The sequence below is a fragment of the Macaca fascicularis genome, chromosome 10 (genome assembly GCF_037993035.2).
Source record: "Macaca fascicularis isolate 582-1 chromosome 10, T2T-MFA8v1.1".
Lineage (NCBI taxonomy): Eukaryota > Metazoa > Chordata > Mammalia > Primates > Cercopithecidae > Macaca > Macaca fascicularis.
In genome coordinates, this window is record NC_088384.1 from 21,639,393 (window position 1) to 21,665,175 (window position 25,783).

General features: G+C 45.1%; 1 protein-coding gene across 45 annotated transcripts in view; it reads right to left on the bottom strand.

The window, feature by feature from the left end:
- Positions 1–25,783, bottom strand: part of MTMR3 (myotubularin related protein 3) — a 142,324-nt gene that overhangs the window by 3,459 nt on the left and 113,082 nt on the right. For 14 of the 45 annotated variants that reach the window (XM_005567635.5, XM_074004052.1, XM_005567632.5 and 11 more), the window contains 12 exons: positions 22,113–22,226; positions 17,800–18,005; positions 16,788–16,919; positions 15,700–15,811; positions 12,294–12,489; positions 11,309–11,494; positions 7,991–8,161; positions 6,618–6,763; positions 3,781–5,185; positions 2,532–2,642; positions 1,977–2,065; positions 1,193–1,219 (listed from right to left, as the gene is read on the bottom strand). In XM_005567635.5, coding sequence (XP_005567692.1) covers positions 1,193–1,219; positions 1,977–2,065; positions 2,532–2,642; positions 3,781–5,185; positions 6,618–6,763; positions 7,991–8,161; positions 11,309–11,494; positions 12,294–12,489; positions 15,700–15,811; positions 16,788–16,919; positions 17,800–18,005; positions 22,113–22,226 — 2,895 coding nt within the window. The remainder of the gene's footprint in view (positions 1–1,192; positions 1,220–1,976; positions 2,066–2,531; positions 2,643–3,780; positions 5,186–6,617; positions 6,764–7,990; positions 8,162–11,308; positions 11,495–12,293; positions 12,490–15,699; positions 15,812–16,787; positions 16,920–17,799; positions 18,006–22,112; positions 22,227–25,783) is intronic. The other 31 variants (XM_074004035.1, XM_074004054.1, XM_005567636.5 and 28 more) reach the window with 8 other exon arrangements.

A 25,783-nucleotide genomic window follows, 5' to 3' on the forward strand; every position in this document is an offset into this window, starting at 1 on the left:
TCCCTGCTGGAGTTCAGCTCAAAAGCCTGACATGAATTTGATGCTTTTCTTTCTTTTCTGAGATGGAGTTTTGCTCTTATTGCCTAGGCTAGAGTGCAATGGCACGATCTTGGCTCACTGCAACCTCTACCTCCCAGGTTCAGGCGATTTTCCTGCCTCAGCCTTCCAAGAAGCTGGGATTACAGGTATGCACCACCATGCCCGGCTAATTTTGTATTTTTAGTAGAAGTGGAGTTCCTTTTTTTTTTTTTTTTTTTTTGAGACAGAGTCTGGCTCTGCCGCCCAGGCTGGAGTGCAGTGGCCGGATCTCAGCTCACTGCAAGCTCCGCCTCCCGGGTTCACGCCATTCTCCTGCCTCAGCCTCCCGAGTAGTTGGGACTACAGGCGCCCGCCACCGCGCCCGGCTAGTTTTTTGTATTTTTTAGCAGAGACGGGGTTTCACCGTGTTAGCCAGGATGGTCTCGATCTCCTGACCTCGTGATCCGCCCGTCTCGGCCTCCCAAAGTGCTGGGATTACAGGCTTGAGCCACCGCGCCCGGCCTAGAAGTGGAGTTTCACAATGTTGGGCAGGCTGCTCTTGAACTCCTGACTTCAGGTGATCCGCCTACCTCGGTCTCCCAAAGTGCTGGAATTACAGGCGTGAGCCACTGCACCTGGCTGATGCTTTTCTATCTGACTTCTTTCAGAGGACCCTGAAAGACGCTAAGTGGAGTCTTTCCTTAAAGTCTTCCATGCTAAAACAATTCTCTGGAAAGACCACCTCTGTTCAGTCCTGGTCTCTTTAAAAAAAGGTGGGGGGGGGGGAGCAGCAGTGATGCTGTTTGACCTGGAAATTACTAGCATTATTCTGGCATCTCAATGAATCACTGACCCAAAATAAATAGCTCTGAAAACCCAATTGGCTCCCCTACAAGACCAGAAGACAAGAAGCACTACTTCTTGTCACAAGCAAGACGGCCTGGCTGACCTCTGTGATCAGGAGGGGAGCACATGGCTACAGCCTGACCCACCCTTGATGGCCTCTCCTCAGCTGCTTTGAATCCATCCCCTCAAGTCCACGTCTGCCTGCCCGTGCACCCCAGGCCCCAGGCTTCACCCCAGTGAGTGCAGAGAGGGGGAAATGATAAGAGTTAGTGTGGAGAAGTTATTGTAGATGTGCAGACATCACAGGCAGGTTGTTGCAAATGCTCACCACGTTTGATCAACACGGTCAGTGTCCCTGCAAGGAGGGGAGAAAAAGCTCAGAAGAGAAGCCAACCAAAGATATCTGGGCTTGGGGTGCAGGGTGGGGAGATACATGTCCTAGAAGCATCATTGCTAGCCAAAGAGGTTGTTCCATTTTCAATCCAGGTTCACTCATGTGGGTGAGCTATGGCACGATTCAGATAAACTTCCAAGAACACTGAACATCCGCCAGACGGTCAACACCCTAGCTGGGACAAAGCATCCCTCGTAACTCACTACCCCAACCCAGAAGGAAAAAGAAGTCAGGAACCTTAATGATTGGAAGACTGTCCTCAGCTGTCCCTACTACTGCCCAAGCTATGACTGCTCACCAATGGCACAAGGGAAAACAAGGGTGAGGTCAGGGAGCAGGAAAGGAATAGGAAAATAGTTCCCTCCCTATCACAGGAAAACTGGTTTTGCTCATAGTAGCCATGTTGAATGAGAAGAAATGTTATGCTGAGAATGAGAAATGGTGGTTTCGGTGGTGGCTGTTGTTCCACCAATCTGGGAGACAAAACCAAATGCTACCATTTGCACATTTCAGAATTTAATAGTGATTCCTCTCAATTTCAACAAAGATGCCAAATGCAGTTTTGCAAACACCAATTTCAGAGGCACAGGAAGATGAGACCATTGGTCTGCCTCAGACAGAACACTGAGATGCCCACAACCCTCTACTCTGCAGGCTCTGTGGGCCAACCCTCAGCCTCCACACCCAGCCCACCCTATCATACCCCCTTCAATGGTACCTGCAGTGGTGCTTCCTACTGGCAAGCCAGAAGGCACTGTCACACGCATAGCAGTGGGCGGCCAGGTGGTCAGGAAGCCAACGGGTCATCTGCAAAACAGATGGGGCCAGGTTACTGACAGGAGATGGGTCATCCAGCTGGAGCCAGCAGAGCCATGCTGGGGGCAGCAAGAGTCACAAGGACCTCATTGGCTCTGGTGGCACCAGCCCAGATCTGATGTCAACAGTACAAGAAAGGCGTCCAAATCGTTTCCCTGGAGGGGACTCCAATCTCCCCTGAGATAAAGTAGCAGGCAGCAGCACCCTGGGTCACTGTGAGAGCTGGCAAGGCTCCAGTTCATAGAGGCAATGAAGAGGGAGGGCCAGCTTGCTGAGTCTCCCTGGCTCAGAAATCCTAGGCTTCATGTGGGTTCCCAGGAGCTGAGGTGCCAGAGGCTCAAGCCTAGCTGTGCTGTGAGGTGCTTCCTTGGCCAGGGGTATGGGGTGGGAATGGGGGTGGAGAAGAACCACAAAACAGTTAAATGGATGGCACTCAGAGCAGGGGCTGAGCCTGTACCTCCGTGTCCTGTTTATCCACCTGCTCCCAGCTGGCTTCAGAGAAAATCTCTGTGCTGCAGCGAGACAAACAGTTCTGATCCAGATTGCTTTCCGAGTCGGGGATTGAAGTCTGTTGGCAAACAAACACAGCTGAACAGAATGAACCTCGTCTCCTCCCAAAAGAAGAAAAGGCCTGGTGAAGAGGGGAGCACTGAGGACTCTGGGTGGGGCCGAGTGCTAGGACTGCCGAATCTGCAGATGCATCAGCCATCAAGAACTGGGTGAAGAAGTGCAGTGTGGGCCTGGGCTCAGCTGGGAGACGGATACACAGGTTGTGTGCAGTGACTCTGGAGTGGAAAGACAGGCCTCAGGGTTCCAGAAAGTGAGAGAGAAGTGACCCAAATGGAATGAGAATTCTGTATGTCAGCTGCTCCAGTGGGCCTGTCAATCCAAACCTGCCTGCCACTTAGTTAAAGCTGAGTGCTTTCCAGATGCCCGCCCTCTTTTTGGAAGGACTCTCTGGGAACATGAGAAACTCATTAGCATGAAGGAAAAGCCAAGTCACTCTGAACTGAAAGTCATTGGATGTGCCCGCCTTTAATGCACGCTGACCACTTGAGAGCCAGGCTCACAATTGTACTTGAGCTGCCTGAATCAACTCTACCCAGAGAAGAAAGCATCTCCTTGAGAACCTCCCCTCTGGAACCCCTTTCCAGCCACCAACCCCCATCAGAGCTAACTCCTCAACAGTGCTAGAAACCAGTCCCTTCTCTCCATTTCTACTGCCAGCATCTGCCACAGGGTGGGGTATAAATATTTGTTTAAAAAGAACTGAACCTTCAAAGTCATAGCCTACATCTGGAAGGGCTAATACTTTGCAGTTACTAAGGTAGAATAGGCACTAAAATCTGACAGGAATAACTTGGCATTGCCCTACAGATGTCATTCTGCCCACGGGTTCAAGCCCTTCTGAAGACTTATGATCCTGTGTCTGAGAGATCTGACCAACCATGTAGTGCATGCTAAGTCTCTTCCTTTCCAACGGCCTCAATAGGACATCTGTGGAAAGTAAGCAAAGCAGAAAACAGGCAGGCTGCCATTGCTGTGGCAGAGGCTCATCTCCAGCCTCTCTTAACAGGGTTACTCTGGACCTTTCCAATCCTTATAACAACCTGTACCAATCACCATGCTCTTGGCACAAAAGGCACCCAGCCTTAGTGTGCCCTGTCTCCTTAGGCAGCTATGGAGGAATACCACAGCCTACTCACCACCTCATCCCCAAAGTCTCCATTAAAGTGTAGGGAGCTGGTCAGGTACTGGCTCTCCAGGCGACTCTTCAGCTCCTGGACTTGTTTCTTCAAAGTTTCTACTTCCTGCTGGTGGCCTGACTCAATCTGACGCAGGCGCTGTTGGATTGTGTCTGTGTACACTGACATGCCATCATCATCCAGGTGGCTGCGGGAAGGCTGGTCGGGGCTACTGGTTGCAGATGGCCTCCCTGAGTGGCTATGGAGCCACTTGTGGTGCAAGTTCCTTGAGTGTAAGTGGGCAGAGCTGCAGCTCATAGCAGAGAGCTGACGGCTCAGTGAGTCCTTGCTCCTACCAGCCTCCCCATTGGCGAAATGCCCATTGGGTGTGGCGTACATCTGGAGGGTGCTAAGACCTGGGGGCTGCTCTGAGGCCCTGTTTTCAGTCTCTGGGGCACCGTTGCACACAAGCCCCTCTTTACATTCAGCTAAAGGCAAGGCACAAGGGGAACGTGTCAGGCTGAGAGTGCTGCCAGGGGAAGTCCTATGCACCACAGACCCCACTTGGGGCCTCTCAACCAGGCTTGTCTCTGAAGGGCTGGGTTCCATGGTCTGGGGAAGCCTGTCCTTGCCACTATTAACAAGGCAAGGTCTATGATGGACTTGGGGCCCACTTCCTGATTCCACCTTATCTTCCACTAACATGTCTGTAGAACTGTCCACATTTGGTCCTCTGGTCTCAAAAGGGACTTGGGAAGGTAGCAGAGAACATGATTGTGAGGTACCATAGCCAACTTTTGCATCTACTGGGATTGGAAGAACTGCTTCCTCCCTACTCTCTGCCTTCTCTTCTATTCGAAACTGCTCCACAGGGACCTCCAGGGAATCCTCATCCCTCGGGGGGAACTGGAGAGAACTGAGGAGAACACTGAGCCCACCCTGCTGTTCAGAAATACCCTGTGAAAACAGAGGCCGGCTCATGTCCAGATGGCTCCTCAGAGCAGCATCACCCAGTTCTAGGTCTTGGTGAAGTCCAATGGCTGAGGCCTCAGGCGTCTTCCTCCTGCTCTCCTTTTCTAAGAGAGGGTTCTCTTTATCCTCCTGCATCTCAATGCCTGCCCTGTGGGCAGGCTCCTCTACTCCACTCTCCTCTTTGGTGGCCTCCTGCAAGATGTTCTCCATCTGCCCCTCGGCTACTCCAGCTGCAACGGAAAGCTCGGCACCCCCCGGCACTCTGGTGGGCTTCCCTAGGCTGTCGGCAGAAAGGGGATCCTCTCCAGGGCCAGCCAGGCTGCTCAGCTCTAGCGAGCGCCGGTGTTCCTGCCACTTCTCGTTCAGGCTGGGGTCGCTGCAGCGCCGGCTGGCTAGAGGCACTGTGTTGTCACAGGCTGTGCTCAGATTGTCATACGATCTAGTCTTTGGTAGCCTACAGGAAAGAAATTTGGGGGAAATGAAAATCTTGGAAGCTGTCTGGAGGGAAGTAGGAGACAATAGGTTTTAACAAGCAGTTGCTTTATAACTGGGTCCGTTACAGCTACTCATGGAGCTATAGCATCTCTGGAGCGAGGCCCAGACTGCTGGAGCGGCAAAGCTCCGGAACAAGTCCTCCTCCTAGTGTGCAGATTTCCTTTCACCCTCCCCCAACCCCATGCCCCATACATACAAATGAGCTAACAGCAAATGCTTTTTTTTTTTTTTTTTTTTTTTTTTTTGAGACGGACTCTCACTCTGTCACCCAGGCTGGAGTGCAGTGGCGCAATCTCAGCTCACTACAACCTCCTCCTCCCAGGTTCAAGCGATTCTGCCTCAGCCTCCCGAGTAGCTGGGATTATAGGTACCTGCCACCACGGCCAGCTAATTTTTGTTGTATTTTCAGTAGAGATGGGAGTTTCACCATTTTGGCCAGGCTGGTCTTGAACTCCTTATCCCAGGTGATTTGCCCACTTTGGCCTCCCAAAGTGCTGGGATTACAGGCGTGAGCCACTGTGCCCAGCCTGCAAATGCTATTTCCAAAACACATTCTTCATGATGCTGCTGTGTTTCTCAGTGGGTGGCAAAGTAGCACTGGTGTTTCTTGATATTACAGTATTTTAAATTAATGCGTTATCTATCAGTCTGTATTTAATAAAGCTAACTCTCAAGTGACAGAGCCAAATTTTTTTTTTTTTCTTTTTTTTTTTTTTTTTCTTTTTCCTGAGACAGGTCTTGCCCTGTCATCCAGGCTGGAGTGCAATGGATCTTGGATCATTGCAACCTCCACCTCCCAGGCTCAAGCGATCCTCCTGCCTCAACCTCCCAAGTAGCTGGGACTACAGATATGTGCCACCACGCTTGGTTAGTTTTTGCATTTTGGGTAGAAACGGGGTTTCACCATGTTGCCTAGGCTGGTCTGGAACTCCTGGGCTCAAGTGATCCTCCCGCCTTGGCCTCCCAAAGTGCTGGGATTACAGGCATGAGCCACCAAGCCTGGCCCCAAAGCAAAATTTTCTGTCATCTGACAGCATCTGCCTTTTACGCCTCAGAAGACAAATCATGGCAAATAGGCAGGGGCACAGAGCACTGGGGAAAACACAAACCAGGGGGTCACAGAAAACCTGGAGGATTTGCTCTATCACTGAGGAGCTGCTCAGTGCATGCAAAACAACATGAAGCAACAGGGCCCAACTCACTCCCAGAAACAAGGCTCTTACAGCCTTGTAACCCAGAAATCCCTATAACTTCCCTGAAAAAACTGCAGAGATCTAAGAAAGATATTGTGGAGGCAGATAACATTATGATCTCTAACCATCCCTGGACATGTCCCAACACAGGAATACACCACACAGGCTGTCAGGCCCGTGGCATCACCCTGGGCTCACCGGCTCAGGGGTGGATCATCAGGGCTGGTGCCTGGGGCTGGGTATGGTGCACAGCTGTCATCCACAGGGGTGGTTGGGGATGGGCAGGGCAGGTACACTGCACTCCACAGCATCAGGTTACGCACATGGCACACAGGGTACAGCACCTGAGGAGGGGGGAGGACACAGGTTTAAATAGGTCCCAATAAGTCTTCTAGGATGTCTGGAAATGAGGATCAAGAGCAAGCACCCAGCTGGAATACCAAACAGGGCTGACCGGATCTCCACAAAGCAGCAGCACCAATGGATACAGGTCTATCCCAAGAGGACCAATACAGGACTAGACATTTTACATGGCCAATATTTTTCACCTAAGAGCCTCTTGAGAGCATGAAAATCTAAAATATTTTTTTAGATCCCTTTCTCATTATAGCTATTTCTTGGGTCACCTTCAATGTCTGACTTTCATCAGCTTGATTTGTTGCTTTTACTGCCTAAGAAAGTGAGTCATTCTATTAGATGCTGATTGTCCATCCCGCTGGCACAAAAGCTTGGCTTCAAGAAACACTGTCAAACCCATTTTATAGGATAATTTAAATTAATCATGTGAAAAGGAAATTTTTCTGCTGTATTGTTACTTCCTCAGAAGGCACACTGAAGGGGAGAAACAAGCAGTCAGCTTAAATCTTTTCTGTGATTACTTAAATGTAATAAGAACCATATAAATAATCCAGGAAATCAATATAAACTCTGATTAGCCTCCTTTTGACTTCTTTAGGGTTTAAGATACATTCTGACAAAGACAATATTACTATGAAACTGACACATATGTCTATGTGCCTCCTTTTCTCTGCTTAACAGAAGGTATTCATTTCTTCGGGGAACAAAGTCTTAAAGGGCCTGCCAGCTCTTCATGTGAGCAGAGAATCACACAGACACACACACACACACCAATGTCAAACACAGTTTACTGTTCTGAGAGAAGCTATGGTGGGTATCATTGTTTATTGACACTGGGAGGGTGCTGGGGGCCTGGTGGCAGCTCCTTCTGAGCTATCAGTGCATCAGGAAGCAACTTAAGTGCCTCTCCCGTAAGACAGAACATGCTAGAAATAAGCTCTGGAGGCAGTGCCAAAAAAGATTCATGTCTAGGGTGGCAAAGTAGAGATCTGTGTTAAACCAAACCACCTTCAGCAAGTAGTCATCAGAAACAGGTCAGAGCACCATCAGAAGCAGGACTTCCTCAGGACAGAATCATAGGGGAAAAATGGAATCAGTCCATCCACAGATAGAGATGCCCTCACAAAAACAGTCACTACTCAAAAAGGCTCTCATATGTAACCAACCCCAAATTCCTTCTGCTGATCACAGTGGAAAGGCTGAAGGATACATACGGCTTCTGACTGAGAGGAATACAGTAGGTTTTTGAAAGCCTTGTTGCCAGCCCGAAGAAGTGACCACACGGAACATGTCCGTTCCTGAGTATGCTTCTCCCCTCTCTCCTTGGCATTGTTGCACAGGAATGTTCCAAAGAGGCAGGAATAGGTATGCTGTACCAGTTTCACCTATGGGATTCCAATAAAGCATAAATTAAGCAATCAGGCATGCATACTCTGAGAAATCAGCTCAGCCGAGCCACCTTATCCTGACATCCCTAAGAACACTTCAATTTACTCTGTTAGGGCGGGGAACCCAGTGAGCCATGCAGTAGCCTCCTCCTCCTCCTCACACCACCAATTCCAGGACCCAACCACCTGAGTCAGACAGGTTGTTGGTACTCCCATTCCTCTTAGCTTCCCTGATAAATAGTCTGAGATTCTGAATTAACAGCCACCCTCACAAGCGCCAGAGCATATGAACAGGGTACAGGAGCACGTCCGTGTACAACTCAAGTCTGAGCTGAGAGTATACTTGTAAAACTACCTGTTCATTCGACAAATTATTGAGCATTTCACATGCCCCAAATATGACTAAGGTGCTAGACATGCAGCAATGACCAGCAAATTCTTCTGCCCTGATGGAGCTTGCTCTAGTCATAGGTGAAGAGTGACCAGTGCTATGGAGAACAAGGCAGACTGAGATGGACAGGACATGTATGAGGCAGTACAGGATGGCCTCACTGGCTGGTACCCAATGGACATGAAAGAGCAGGCATGTGGGTATCTGAGGGGAAGCACTCCAGGCAGAGGCAACCACATGTGCAATGGCTTTGAGGTAAGCACATGCTTGCAATTTCTGAGGTACAGCAAGGAGGCCAGTGTGACTAAACGAGATTGCACAAGAGGGAGAATGGTAGGAAATAAACCTAGAGAGGTAGCCTCTAGGAAGGCCCTGGAAGGCCACTTTAAGGACTTTGGCTTTTACTTTGTGTAAAATGTAACTAGAGGTTTTTAAGCAAAGGAAAGACACAGCCTGTCTTATGTTTTAGAAGAGACTCTATGCTGGGATGACTCAACTGGGGCAGATGATGGTGGCTTCAACCAGTGTGGTACCAGTAAAGGTGGCAATAAATAATAATGTTTTAGATATATTTTGAAAGCAGAGCTGCAGAATCTGACTAAATGTGAAAGAGGGAGGGAGTGAGGGAAGAAAGGAGGAAGGGAGGGAGGGAGGGAAGGAAAGAGGAAGGGAGGGAAGGAGGAAGGGAAGGAGGGAGGAAGGGAGGGAGGGAGGAAAGGAGGGAGAAAAGGAAGGAGGAAGGGAGGGAAGGAGGGAAGAAAGGGAGGGAAGAAAGAAGGGAGGCAGGGAGGGAGGCAGGGAGGGAGGCAGGGAGGGAGGAGACTTGACGATGACAAAGAATTTTGCCCCAAACAAAAGGAGGGATGGAAATACCATATGGTGAGAGAGAAGACTTCTGGAAGATCAAGTTTGGAAGATCAAGTTTTATGGTGAGGAAACACAGAAATCAAGAATTAAGTTTTGGACAGGCATGGTGACTCATGCCTGTAATACCAGCATTTTGGGAGGCTGGGGTGGGAGGATATTGTTTGAGCCCAGGTGTTTGAGACCTGCCTGGGCAACAAAGCAAGATCCCATCTCTTAGGAGGAAAAAAAAAAAAAAATCAGTCAGGCACAGTGGTGCGCGCCTGCAGTCCCAACTACTCAGGAAACTAAGGCAAGAAGATCACTTGATCCTGGGAGTTCAAGGCTGCAGTGAGCTGTGTTTGCACCACTATACTCCAGCCTGGGGGACAGAGTGAGATGCTGTCTCCAAAAAGAAGAATCAAGTTTTGAATTTATTAAGTCTGAAATAACATTAAGACAACCAAGTAGAGATACCTAGTAGTCACAGATAGGTATGTGACTCCGAAATGACGAGGTCTAAGCTGAAGGTGTATAAATGTGGGACTCATCAGCACACCATCTGTAGATGGCAATTAAAGCCACGAGAATGGATGAAATACTTAGAAGTGTAGATGGAGAAGCAGCCTGGAGGCTGAGCAATGGGGCATTCCAACATTTAGAACTGGGGAGAGGAGGCTGGGTGTCGAAGCTTACGCCTGTAATTCTTTGGGTAACCAAGGTGGGAGGATCACTTATCAGGAGGTTTGAGACCAGCCTGAGCAACACAGCGAGACTCCATGTCTATTTACAAAAAATTTTTAAAACTAGCCAGGCATGTTGGCATGTGCCTGTGGTCCCAGCTACTGGGGAGGCTGAGGCCCATGGGAGAATCCCTTGATCCCAGGAGTTTGAGGATGCAGTGAGTTATGATCACACTGCTGCACTCCAGTCTGGTTGACACAGTGAGACACTATCTCAAAAAAAAAACAAACAAACAAACAAACAAACAAACTGGAGGGATTAAGAGGAATCAGCAAAGGAGGCAGAAACAACCCAGTAAGGTAAAAGGAGAACTAAGAGCAAGGAAGTACTAGAAGTCAACTGAAGAAAGCATTTCAAGGGAGTGGTTAAACTGTGCCAAATGGTAACGATGGATCGAAGAGATGAAGACTGAGAACTTATCACTGGATTGGTGACATGAAGGTCACTGGTCATTTTAACAAGAGCAGCTTTGGTAAAGCAGTAGGGTGAATGCCTGATTGAAGTGGGTTTAAGAGAATGGAAAGAGGAATTTGAGATAGCAAGGGTAGAAAACTTGAGGAGCTCTGCTATAAAGGGGAATAAGAGCAATGGGATGATAGTTAGAGATAAATGCAGGACCAAGAATGGGTTTTGAAAAATGAGAGACACTACACATTTTAAGCTGAAACCCATTTCTGGTAGAGAGGGAAATGCACTGACGCAGAAGGCAGAGAGGAGAAATGCTGGAGCCAGCCAGTGCAGCAGATGAGAGGAGATGAGAGCTGGTATACAAATGGACAGAGGGGGCTGGAAGAGGGCAGGGACAGTGAACCCTCCAACAAAGGAGAGGGTGGAGAGAGTGTGAGACAGACATAGGGGGTCTGGTAGACAGACTGGAGGGAGCATGGTCCAGACATTCTGATTGCTTCTATTTCTAACTGCTATTTAGGGTTTCTACCATCCCTTTAAAAATAAGTTTAAAAACAACACAAGGACTTCATGCAAACCTGGTATACCTCTTTTTGAAAAATAGCAAAACTATTTAAAAAAAAAAAAAAGTAACAGGAAAAAAATCATCTCTATTAAATTCTGCAAGAGGCAGCACAGTTTCATGTGAGAACTGGCCCACTAACATTTGTACTGACCCTCCTGCAAATCGAGAACGTCCCCAAAATGAAGAAACTCACAAGGAATGCTTCATTGAACTCAAAAGAGCAAGGAAATTGCCTCTGAAGCTGATGAACACAGTCAAGCCACTGCAGAAACACTGGGCAACGTTCATTCAGATCATCCGAGTTCTCCCCATGACCACACCGGTCAGCAAATTTATGGCCAAAATCCAGCCACTCCATTTCCACGAGGACCTGGAAACCCTGCAGGGAAGCATCCAGGAGAGACCATTTGTGCTAGACTATCCAGACTGTGACAGTCCTAAGCCTGGTGTCACAGAAAGCAATCCCCTCTAACAGCCTCCCAGAAAGCCCACCTGGCCTTGCCCTTTGGTGGAAGGCTCCAACCCTGATGAGGCACACACTTAGGGAAATTTCCCAATTCTCTGAACTCCATTCCATGATCACTGAAATGGTACTGACTGCGTTTAAGCCCTTCTTGAATGTGTATTTTTAGCCTCTTGCGTTCACTATATAAAAGCCACACTTGTCCCCTAAATTTCTCTTTTAACATTTCTGCCTCTAGTGTTACACTTACAAAGTCAAGTTTGTAAGATCCTTCTACACCCCAGGTTTAATAAATATTTGTGTATATTTTAGGGTACTTTATGATTTTTCTTTCATCTTTAACCCAACAGATGGTTATTTCAGGTAGAGCTGCTTCTCCACAGAACACTCTGTGTCAACATCTAGCATGCCAAGATCCTTTTCCAGATGCCTTATTTTCCTGAGGTAGCTAAAAACTTTTACAAGTAGACAGACTGCAAAGGAAAATGTGTCTATATTCTCAATACCTTGTTACCCATCATCTGCCCCATTTTAAGAGGTGCAAGAACTGTGGGAGGAACCACCACAATTTAGCTCATGGTATAAAGGACCAATGATCAAAACAGAAATTTCACTTTCTTTAACCTAATCACCACTCCCAAAAACTGGTATCACTCCTGAGATGTCTCCCCAGCTCATCCTGAAGTACCAACCCCTCCCATTTGGATGCGCTCACCTCTATGGTTCGGTAATAAGGGTCCAGCAAGAGCTTAGCCAATGCCACAATCTGGGGGGTGCGGTCCCAGCCATCTGAGCAGTGCACTAGCACCGGCCGCTGATCCTGATCCACAGCATGCACTACCAGAAGCGCTGATTTCAGAAGCACAGACAAGTGATGGAGCCATTTTGTGCTTTCAAGAGCTGATAGCCAACTATAAAAACAGGAGAGGATTAGAAAATGCTGATATTTATGATTTACTGCATCATGCTCAATGATTGTCAAATTAAAAAGTAATTCCCAAAGATTTCTCTCTCCAAATATAACACTGCCAAAACAAAAAAAATCTGTGTGTTCATAAAGCATTTCTCAGGGTGAGGCCCAAGCTCTACTATACAATAGAGAAGAGCCTTAGACATAGGGGCTACAATTAATAGGACCACCTTTTGTTCTAAAATCTGTATGGATGATTTCCCAGACAAAATATTTGACATTTTTCAGTCCATGGTATAAGGAAAGTAGCTCTTTCTGGAATCTTCTCCTGAATAAAATGTAGCCACTGCTGAGATGTAAAACAGAAGATACTTAATCACCAGCAACTATGCCCAACAAGTTCTCAAAAAAAAAAAGTTTAAGAAAAACTCATAAATACAAAAATATCTATAAGACATAAGCTGGATGCTGTATACAAGAATGGTATACACAACACTGCCTATGACCCAGACTGTAACACCTACCACTGTTTAATTCTTTAATGTTTACTAAAACCAGACGGGCCAATCTGATAATTTATTCTCATACAAATTAGTACACCAATGGCCACACACTGTTGCTGGGCTTAACACAGACTGGATTCAGCAAGGATCTAGGAGAACTTTTTTTTGAAAGACCTTTAGGGGCTGGGCGCAGTGGCTCACACCTGTAATCCCAGCACTTTGGGAGGCTGAGGTGGGCGGATCACTTGAGGTCAGGAGTTCCAGACCAGCCTGGCCAACATGGTGAAACCCCGTCTCTACTAAAAATACAAACATTAGCTGGGTGTAGTGGTGCATGCCTGTAATCTCAGCTACTTAGGAGGCTGAGGCAGGTGAAATCGCTTGAACCCGGGAGGCGGAGGTTGCAGTGAGCTGAGACTGGGCCACTGCACTCCAGCCTGGAGGACAGAGCGAGACTCCATCTCATTTTAGGAGTATCAGATAGCAACGGCTGCCCCTTGGGAGTAATCACAAGCTAATCACACTTGCTTTTTAAACCGTGTTGACATTTTGTTTCTTGTGCTTTCCCTCACCCCTCCCAATCCCTAAGAAAGAGTTCTGATTTTTCCCAAATGTGATCAGATTTATAGTTAAGATCACAAGTCAAGCCTTTCAAACACTGAGTCAGAGGAAGAAACAAACACTTCTGTCAGGGGACTCTGAGAAAGCTATAAAGGCCTACTAAACCCTGTGGAATAAGTGTGAATTTTTGGCACAGTCTAAGGAGGTGGGGGTATTTCCAGGCAGACAACAGAATGCAGTGCATAAGTACTGGTTGTATATGGATTTGTTTGGACTACCAACCAGACTGTGACTCCTCAGATGGCTAACACTATGTCTCAGTCATAACTATACCCAGCACAGTGCCTAGCATACAGCAGGGAGTCCCACCTGTTTAATGAATTGTAAGTCTGTTACTGGTAAAAATCCAATCTTAAGACTTTCTATCTCCTAGTAGGTACCCGAGAAACATTTTTTTCCTGAAGGGTCAATTGTTTATTTTCATTCCTCACATATTCTCAAAAGGAACTAAAAGATAAGGCTTAGGAGAAAAAACACTAAATTATCTCCTAGCACCTGAAGAAATGGTAAACAAGAGAACCAGTGTGAGGTTCTTTTGAACCTAACTAAACTATTATTTAATACCAGTTGGTGTTGTCTGTGACTAACGAAGCTGTACTCCAAAATCTGCCAGCCAAGGAGGGGCTACTGACAGACTCCCCATTCCTTTGTCCTATTCTCAACCTGCACTAGAAGCCTACCATTCCCTCATCCTCCACAGCCCCAAACACAGGCCACGGGCCTAATTACAGCTGCCCATCACTGCTACAGCTGCTTTTTATCCATGAGGGAGACTTCAGTGCAGCATGATTTGCTGCCAAATGCATAAAAGCATTACCTTTAATAAAATCCCCAAGACATTTATGTGGACCAGATGAGGGCTAATTATATCTTTTTGACTCTGATAGTTAAGAATTTTAACATATGGAGGGTATTAGAGATCATGTATTGTTGATTACATCTCTTTCATTTTATAGTCAGGAAAACTGAGATCTACAGCAGTTAACCCCTTGGCCAAGGTTACACAGTCCGTGGCCGATCTCCTGGGTCCTTAGCCAGGCTCCTTCTACATACCACGCTAGGGAAGAAAGTGCTGCTAGCTGGGACCTGGAACTGTGTAGCAAATGCAAATGGTTAATCCCCAAAGGAGGCAGCAAGCTCAATTCTCTGGTCAGGCTTTCCCCAAAGGCACTGCTTCATCCTCTGGGCTGATGACAACTATGGTGAATTTAATCATTTGCTACTGGCAGTCAATATAAGTGGTTTAGGCAGCATCTGATTTAATAAATCAAATAAAGAATGCAGGAAAACTTGATGTGATCATGAGATCTACTGAATAGGACCCAGAGAAGCAACTATGGGCTCCAGCACAAATATCAGAAAAAAGAAAACTCTGTTTTCTCTGGCACCTATCTCTGGTTTCCTGAAATAGTAAAAGAGGACTTTTAAATATTTATTTGTCCATGTTTGTTTTATAGAACATTCTTCCTAATTTATCTTGTATTCAATCAGTACCCTTGGAGGGGGTATTATTTCACCTTCCTCACTGCAAATGCCAGCCATTCATATTTAATAAGCAGTAAGAATGACAATGTTCTTAGTAAATGAGAATAGTTTAGAAATTGAAAGCAGATGTAAAAGGAACTGACCTAATGGCAAGTTTTAACCCCTTTAGAACATGACAACTAAATTCTGACTTTTCATGATAAAACATCCCAGTTCATAACAGGTTAAGTATCACTATGGGACATCAGAAACTGAAGAATTAAATTACTTTGGGCTAAAAAATGATGTGGAAGGGAAAGGTCCCAGGACCAACAGTAAGGTAATGCTTCTGTTTTGATGCTGAGATTTCTTTTGTGCTACAGATTTAAAAACCTTTCAAATGGCTGTATTTTCTCCCAACTCTTCCTCTGTGCTGCCACATTTTGGATGCAGGAAGGAGATACTTGCAGAGACTGGACTGGTAACTGAAGTTTACCAAGAAACAGAAGGAAAGACTGCTACAAATTAATTTTTTTTTCTTTTTTTCCCCCCTTAGTTCGAGGAAAGAAGAAAACTAATTATTTAAGAGCAATGCAAAATGAAAGCCAAGGCCAAGGACTTACTTTCCCGGATCTGGCATCTGAGTGCACAGCAACCGCAGAGACTGAAAACTCCTCCGAATAGAATGAATGTTTGCCATCCCCATAAACACAACTTCACAGTTTGGGTAATACTCTGGAGAGAGTAACAATAAAGAGAACACAAATATGTTGAATTTAAAGCCCACAGGGCCAAATCTAAAAGCAAACTGGCTATAAAACAAACCCACTGCAGCTTCTGATTAATGAAACTGAAATGTTTTGAAATGCTTAAGTATTAGCCCAATCCTTTATAATAAGAGGAAAACACTGAATTTTAGCTATCTTTTCAAAAAGGGTGAAAATGGAAGGTTAGATTTGTAAAGAAGATACTGACATAAAATAAAAGCTATTATTTTTTAAAAGGCCTACTTCGATCTCAGTTTGGCTTTACTTCTTGGGCCTTATCTAACTTGTGGCTTTGGAATCTCTTTGAAAGGAACTCAGCAGAACAATGCGTTCTCACATTCAAATTTCACCTTGGTACAGCTGCTTTCAATTTCCAGCTTAGACCACATCTGAACAAAGAGCATGGTGCCTCTGCCTGTGCCAGAGGCACTGAGGGGGGTCCCTCCTTGGGGAAAGCTAGCATTCCAACAGTAATGGTATTACAGCTCAGGACAGAGGTACCTTACTAGGGTTCTATATTTACTGCTTCAGTTTTCACCCCAGGTTTTCTAAGGAAAGGCCCTTGAGGAGTTTGCTACAAGGCCAGTGATGAGCATAGCCTCTGTCAAAGGCAACAAAAAGCTTTAGACGGCTGAGAAATTGAGCCCACTAGAGCAGCAGCTTCCAAACATGAACAGGCCTTACTACGGGGAAGATCTGCTTTCCTTATCACCTAAAAGTTGGCACAAGGAAGGAAGATTATGTGACTTCATTGCACCTCCTCCTCCATTTCTCCTCAGAAAAGAACACACAGTGTTAATCCAGAGAGAAGCTCTGGCACTCTCACGACAGGATGGATGAGGAATATGGCTTGCCACTTATTTCAAATTGAGAACTAAGTCTCAGATGGGCAAGGGCTGCAGTCACAAGGAGAAAGGATGGGAACAAAGCACCATACACCTCACCTGGGCATTCGCAGCCTCCTCCTTTGGCTCGGTTTGCCACAGCAGCTGCATAGGAGCGAGCATCCAAGATCAAAAGCTTCTGCGGTTGGATGGCTAAACTCTCTGCTCCTGAAGCATTTGACAGAGAAGAATCTAGGGACATAGAGGGAGGGGGCATACTAAATGAGCCTGTCTCTCCCAGAACTGTGCAGAATTAGACCCACAAGCACATCTTATGGAAAGGCTCAATAAAATGAAATCCCCTAACCAAAACCCTGATACATAGGACTTTTCTCTTTAGTTTATTTTCTATGTTGCCTTCTTATGAAAGATGAGAAGGATTTATTCTCCAAAACTGACTCCCAAGGTACACATGGAGTTCACACAGTCCAATCTCTTATACTTCTTTTTTTTTTTTTTTTTGAGATGGAGGCTTGCGCTGTCGCCCAGGCAGGAGCTCAGTGGCGCCATTTCAGCTCACTGCAAGCTCCACCTCCTGGGTTCACGCCATTCTCCTGCCTCAGCCTCCCGAGTAGCTGAGACTACAGGCGCCCGCCACCGTGCCCGGCTAATTTTTTGTATTTTTAGTAGAGACGGGGTTTCACCATGTTAGCCAGGATGGTCTCGATCTTCTGACCTCGTGATCCGCCCGCCTCGGCCTCCCGAAGTGCTGGGATTACAGGCGTGAGCCACCACGCCCGGCCAACTTCATTTCTACACCTGTCGTCCTTTCATGAAGCCTGGCATTTCCTGCCATGGTCTGCAGATACTGCAAGTCCCCTATTACATACACACTCCATTTTTGTCACAATGGCAAGAAAGACAACACACACACTAATATCTTGATTGAGGTTTGAAACAAAGGGTCTTCTGATTCTCCACCAAGACCCACGACTCCTCAATCCCATCAAGTGAAGCTCTGCACATTCACTTCTATAAAAGTAAATCTATGTCTTGTAAGGAAAAGGCCATTTCAAGAACAGGTTCTTAGATGCTATAAAAATTATTGCCATGGGTCCAGGGAGCACCTTACCGAACTCCACGTCAGAAAGGTCTCCCCCATTGGGAAAGTCTCGAGAAGTATTTCTAGTTGACAGCTTGCTGCCACTCGATCGGGAGTCAGAGGCACAAGCTTTGGCTACTGACTGTACCAGATGCTCATCATCTGCATTTCGCCAGCCCCACCAGCTAACCTCTGGCTGTCCACAGCGGGCAATGACAGCTCCATTGCTTTGGTGCCTGTGTGAGAAATAAGAGACAACAACTGTACCCATTCAGATGCTCTCTGTACTCACACAAAATAGATTTTAAGTGCCTTAATGAATAGTCTAATTCTAGGTGAGTGTTAGGTCAGCTTCAAGTCTTCTCAGTATTAAAGAGGGTAGAAATCTTACACAACCAACAAGAACAACAAAACCTGTGTGTCTTTCTCAATGATTGTAACATCACAGAGATCCCTGTAAAGTTACCAAAAAATGACTAACGCATCAGGCAGGGAGGCTCACATTGCAATCCCAGCACTCTGACAGGCTGAGGCAGGAGGATTGCTTGAGCCCAGGAGTTTCAAGACCAGCCTGAGCAACAGAGTGAGAACCCATCTTTATAAAAAAGTTTTTACAAATTAGCCGGGCATGGTAGCACATGCCTATAGTCGCAGCTACTCAGGAGGCTGAGGTGGAAGGATCCCTTGAACCCAGAAGGCTGAAGCTGCAAAAAGCTATGATTGTGCCACTGCACTCCAGCACTCCAGCTTGGGTGACAGAGCAAGACTCCATTTCCAAAAAACGACAAAAAAAATTAATGCGTACTCTTAGCAAAAATAAACATTCGTAACTTAATCTACAGATACTACACTAATTCTGCTACCCAATAGTGAAATCTGCTACCTTTTTAATACTGAACCAAGAGCCTGCCTCTGGGAATAAAACATTTACCTGGCCCACAGTGAATTGCTTTACAAAAATCCTTTACAAAAAAAAATCCTGAGATTTCATGAGTCACAAACTGCTCTTATAATAGGCAGATAGCTCAATGAGCCAGCTACCCTTCCTAGGGCTCACAGAAAGAGAAGAAGAGCATCAACCTCAGAAAACCATACTCTGACATATCCTTTTCCAATAAGACAGACCAGAAATCACAGTCTACTTTAAGGTGCTATTAAAACCCAGACTTTTCCTAATTAGGCAATTTTAACCAATAAAAAGTTAGAAAACTTCTATTACTCGGCAGTAAAGAGCAATGAAGTTCTGATACAGGCTAGAACACTGATGAACCTCAAATATGTTATGCCAAGTGAAAGTCAGTCAGTCACAAAAGGCAACTTATTGTATGAAAATTTACACGAAATATCCAGAATAGGCAAATCTATAAAGACGAAAGTAGATTTGTGCATGTGGTGACTATTATAAACTCTTAGTTACTTAAGGGAGCTTGCCTAATTCTAAGTTGGGGTTACTTATAACGATTATGTTTCTATATAAAACTGAAGCACTCTATGTTTTAGTAGCAGGGGCTTTATCCATTGGACATCTTAATTATTCAGGGCTAGGGTGATTGGGTGCCCTGTGAATGGGTTTTTTGGGACGATGAAAATGTACAATTTGTTTTTAATCCTAAAGCTCACAAATAAATTAAATTTGGCACTAATCAAATTCCACTGAAATCACCAGTTTGCTTGTAGTTTTTAAATCCTCCCTCCCTACGAGACAAGTAGCTATAAGTACTTGTGTATTGCCAACATGCTCAACTGGTTCACGTGTTGAATGGGGCCAAAACAGAAAAAATCTCAAGGATTCTTTATAAAATGACTCCTAGCAAATAATAGGCACTGGGCAACCACTGAGTTGAATGACTCCAAACCATGCACAAGAGGCTGGTTGGGCCTTTTCTGAGCATCCTCTTCTTCAATGCTTCCCAGCGATACCCAAGAGGAGCAGTAGGTGGCACTCTTCAGCCTGGATCTTGGGTTTTAGGGGCCACTGCGCATTACAGGAGCTATTAGATTTCAACTGGGCTATTGCAATAAACAATTATGTTTTCTGCAGTCTAAAATGCTTCAGACTACATGAAAGATAACTCAAACACTACAGTAAAAAAATCACTGAAGGAATGCATTCCTATCACTAACAGAACCAGGCAAAGTATAAAAATTATGATGTCCAACAGATAAAGCCCTCACTACTAAAACCGAGAATGCTTCGATTTTATATAGAAACATAATTGTTTTAAGTAACCCCAACTTAGCTTTAGGCAAGCTCCCTTAAGTAACTAGGAGTTTATAATAATTACCACATGCACAAACGAAAAAGTTGCGAACTGCACTACAGATGGGCACCCTTCACACCATCTTGCTGTTGTTACAGCAATCTCTGCCTTCAGTAATAAATCCAATTAAGTGCTCTCTCATCACAGTAGGACAAAGCCCTAATCAAGCACTGGTTCAGCATGGTGCTGTCAAGTAACTCCTGCTGGCAATCTCAGGAATCATGACCCAGTCTACAGACAACTAAATACAGGAAATGGATGTCAAGAGTCACAGGCATCCTGCCTCCTAGGCTGGCAAAGCAGAGCATGGTGGAGGGTCCCAAACATTATTCCACACACCCCTTACAAAGCTCCCAAATAATACAGCAACCCAGTTTGGATCTTAGCAATACAAGACACGTGTTCTGAGACAGAGTCCAGTTCCAGGAAACCTGCCTGATTTTGCATGGATTACTACACCAAGAACTTTAACTTCTGATCTTTTGAAAGACTTCTCTGAAAAACTGCAAATAAAAATTTTCATTTATATATCCCCTTGTGTCTCTAGAAAAAGGGGGGAAAACCTAGGGTGCATGCCCTCTAGAATAAATTTTAGAAGGGAAAAAAAGGTTTCCATTTTTATTACATTCTAAGAAGTTTTTCTTCAACCAGCCCTCTTAAGTTTCTCTTCCCAAAGGAAGAATTCACCTAAAGCCTCTTATTCTGCAAATGAGAGTACCTTACCCCTTTTGGTCAAAGTCAGCAAGCCCCGCAAATGCCAGGGCTGCTGACCTAACACAACTGTTGGCCAGAGCAGCAACTGGCTGCTTTCCCCATTCCAGCTGAGCTGATCATTGATAAGACTCATAAATCCCTTTAGCTTTCACTACTCTCTAGTTCCTGTAGCATGCTTACCACTTGAATGACAGGTAAATTTGGTGACTGACTTTTCTAGGACTGTCTGAAAACAACAGTGATGAGAATTGAGACTAAAACGTAATGGGTTCCACTGGGCCAAAGCAAATACTTTTCCATCTCTCTCCATTCAGAGTGGGTATCAGAATTTGCCTTTAGTAGACTAAATGAACAAGCTGGTTACCTCTGTAGGAATTCCACAAGGAGACAAATCCCTTCCTACAATCTCAATATTTCAGTGGAATGAAGTTTCTAACTGTAAGCCACTGGATTGGCCCAACTCAGGGAGAGTCCAAAAAGCCGGCAAACTGGGAAAATGAAATGGAGAACGTAAACATTACAAAGAGATGACATCCAAAACATTTCCAGAATAAGAAGGAAGGACTTCTTTAAAACTTAAGAGGATTCTGTGAGAACTGAGATATTCACTGAATTATAAAAGCAGCACTCAAGAGACATAACCTAATCCAAATGTTGGTACAGAAGCTCAGTGTTTATAGGCCCTCATTCAGAACCAGAACAGATCTACAAAACAAGAATTATCATTCCCATTGTATTCATTAGGAACAGACTGAAGTCAGTTAGGGAATTTATTCAAGGTGCCTTAGCAAGGAGTGTAAGAATATACCTGAACTCAGACCTGTGACTCCAAAATCTGTGCTCCATCACCACGCCACCATCCCCATCTAGAACTTGCATCCCTTGGCTCTCATGCCTCTGATCACTGAAATCTTCTATCTAGTCATGCCCCAGTCTTTCTCTAAATGCTTCCTCTTGAAACAGAGTTCTTCCACATGTCAAAGTTTCAACCACAAAGACAATCAGAGCTAACTCATCTCTCAATCCAAAAGCCCTGCTAACAGCTGAAACTAAATGCTTAGTAAGCACATTAGCTTCACAGAATGTCAGAAGGATGTTGAAATAGCAAGTCCAGCCACTTTACAACTAAAACTTCCTTAGCTGTTTCAAATGAACCACCAGCTAGTGTTCTGAATGCAGTCAGTACTGATGTGTTACTGTAGGAGAAGCTTTAGCAATAAGGAAGTACAGCCTTGCCTAGCAAGTTCTCTGAACCCTCCCCACCCTCCCCACCCTTCCCAGGTTAGCAGCAGCAGCAGCAGAGGCAGCAGACCATATGTAGCAGGCAGCAGCACCAGCCCAAGCTGGGACTGGTTCAGTTTAACTTACCTGTAGACGACGGCAGGGATGCGCTTCCAGGACCTGAAACTTGCTACACTTTCTAGTTCTTTGTCAGTGATCCAGGCAGGCACTATGAGCTCTTGAGGATAGCTACCACATAATCTAAAGAGAAGATGAGAAGTGGGGAGAGTCAAGGGGAGATGAGAGGGAGAGAGAAAAGGGGAGAGAGAGACACTAGGTGAGCCAGCATAAGGATGATGATCTCACTGCCACAGAGCCAGTTAAAGGCAATGAGGTGCTTTATTTGAGTTTTGGTCTCCTCAACAGAATGGATTACCTTGTGTGTTTTGTTTTGTTTTGTTGCCTTAAATGTTTACTTATGTGTATACAACAAGTGATACTATTTTGGATTGTTCCACTTGATGCTACCTTTTGGCTATCAATGAAAATAAAAGGGAGACAAGGGTCAGTCTCTTTATACTTCATTACAATTCTTCTGCTGTAACAAGTACACACGTTATTTCTAAATACATGAGCACCCAGTCCAATTACAGAACTGAGAGTCTGTGTCAGCTCTACTAGACCCTCAAGGAAGGACAAAAGCCCACAATTTCACATTTCCAGAGACTTCACAGGATTAACTCATTCTTTGATTTGAACCACACAGGGTGTGGTCCTTATAGGTAACAGGTGCAGCTATGGGTATGCAAAACCAATACAAGCCAGCCTATTTGCATACACAGCCTCAGTCCCATTGAACCAGGTTAGTAATGTGACTAAGCTATTAATCATAATTTCCATAAAACATACTTCAGAACAAATTACACTCGGGGCTAGGGGGTAAGCTTTCTTTTAATTAGGGAAGATCCTAGCTGCAGTCAAGCTAGTATTCTGGGAAGCAATACTTCCGACACATTTTTACTTATAGGACAATGTCTCTCTCTGGATAATCCAATCTTCTTTGTTCAATAGTGAAGGCAATAAGGCCTTTAATCCAAATCCTAAAATGCACAAACTCCACCAACACCACCAACCCCCTGCCCCAGCCTATCCTATACATAGGGGAAAGCACAGAAAAACACAAAATGGCTTAGGTGTTGGGGGTTTTGATCATTTTGCACTAAATCTCTCCCGTTCTCAACTTCCAGAAGATTAAGTCTCAGGAATTTAAAAGCCACTGAACAAAGAGAATGGCTATGACTAAGAGTAGCCATACAAATCTATTCACAAACTCCTAAAAATAAGCTGGCACCCAGTAATGACGGTTAATATCTAACCATAAATCTCATTCCCTTCAGTATGTATTAAACTCAAGAGTAAATTTGGCTCTCACTCTTCCCTTGTAGTAGGAAGAACTTTCAACATCCTATTGTTTCCCATCCGACCTCCTCGTTTTGTCTTATAGTGGTGATAACATCCTAAAGACTGGTTCTGAGGTGTAACTGGTAAACTCCTTGGGACAGTTTTGCTCTGTTACCTGGGCTAGAGAGCAGTGGAGTGGTCATGGCTCGCAGCAGCCTCAACCTCCTGAGCTCAAACAACTCTCCCACTTTAGCCTCCCCAGTAGCTGGGACTACAGGCATGCACCACCATGCCTAGCTGATTTTTTTCTTTTTTTGAGACAGAGTCTCGCTCTGTCGCCCAGGCTGGAGTGCAGTGGCGTAATCTAGGCTCACTACCAGCTCCGCCTCCCAGGTTCACACCATTCTCCTGCCTCAGCCTCCCAAGTAGCTGGGACTACAGGCGTCCACCACCGCACCCGGCTAATTTTTTGTATTTTTAAGTAGAGATGGGGTTTCACCATGTTAGCCAGGATGGTCTCAATCTCCTGACCTCGTGATCCGCCCGCCTCGGCCTCCCAAAGTGCTGGGATTAGAGGCATGAGCCCACCGTGCCCGGCCAAATTTTTAAAAAATTTTCTGTAGAGATGAGGTCTCACTCTGTTGCCCAGCCTAGTCTCAAACTCCTGGACTCAATCAATCCTCCTATCTTGGCCTCCCAAGAAGTTAACTTTTAAAATCCATATTAATTAGGGATTATTTTCCAACAAGTCTGTCTTAATTCACAGTTTTTTAACTTGATCTAATTTTCTAAACATTCTGTTCACTGTCCTATAGGTACTACACTCCCAGTAGTCAGTTCTTCAGTACCTACTTAGTTGTGGATAAACAATTTCCAGTACAGGTTACACTCAGGAAAGCCTAATGCAGCCATAGGCTCTCTGAGGCCGCCCCCTCATCCAGTATTCACCCTCTTTCTTTGCTTTGACTCATCACTGAGAACAGGCAAAAGTATAAAAAGTCTGCAGCGCCCAACTCTTCAAAACACCCTGGGTTCTTAACTCCCTGGAGAAGGTCCACATTAAGAACTGTCTACAGCAATTAGCTATAGCTTTTCCAGTGAAAACTGAAACACTCTGATGGCTAGCCACAAATAGACCAGGAAAATGGCTATCATAATTTGAGACAGCTAAGATGCCACAGAATGATCAGTGATGCAGGAAAAGGTAGGAGAAGGATATATTTAAAGATTTAAGATATTTAACTATCCTGGACAATTTTGTTTTATAGAAATTTGGATTACCAAAATCACAGTAGTTAACTGTCCTCCCCCACCAATGCACTTACACATTTTAAGGAAATGCATAATGGCTAAATGGTTACAGAGTCTCACTCTATTGCCCAGGTTGGAGTACAGTGGTACAATCTCAGCTCACTACAACCTCCACCTCCCAGGTTCAAGTAATTCTCCTGCCTCAGCCTCCCAAGTAGCTGGGACTACAGGCGTGCACCACCACGCCCAGCTAGTTTTTGTATTTTTAGTAGAGACAGGGTTTCGCCATGTTGGCTAGGCTGGTCTCAAACTCCTGACCTCAGCTGATCCGCCTTGGCCTCCCAAAGTGCTGGGATTACAGGTGTGAGCCACCATGCCCAGTCAAATAATGGTTACATTAATATTTAATGGTTAAATGATCATAGCAGTGAAGTTGGTTTTAGAGCAACATATTAAAGGACAGAATAATACAGATTGAGCATCTTTAATCCAAAAATCTGAAATGCTCCAAAATTCGAAACTTTGAGTGCTGACATAATGCCACAAGTGGAAAATTCCACACCTGACCTCATGCGATGGCTTACAATCAAGTCACAGTCAAAACTTTTTGTACAAAACATCATGTGAAGTTATTTAAAATATTGTATAAAATTACCTTCCAGCTTTGTGTATAATGTGTGTATGAGACAAATAATTTTGTGTTTAGACTTGGGTCCCAGGCCCAAGATAATCTCATTATGTTCATGCAAATACTCCAAAACCTGAAAAAAATCCAAAATCTGAAATATTTACAGTCCCAAGAATTTCAGATAAGGGATACTCAACCTATACTTATGTCTATTTCACAGCACTTGGAGTAAAATTACAGTCATAAAAACTAGTTCATAAATGTTCTGTCACTGCTTATGAGACCACTGATCCTATCTCTAATATGATGCCAAGTGGTGATGAGAAAAATGGTAACTGCCTGCCTATAGGCAAACACAGTATTATCTAGACATGCATGTACCAGAAAAAACAGAGGCCTAAAGGGGGTAGAAGGGAAGGTTCTAGGATCCTGTTAAGTAAGGATCACTTTCCACTCCAATGATAGCAATGGGAACAGAAGGTTCAATAAATACTCTGAAGATCATATGCCTTTAGATTTAATAAATAAAACCATTTCA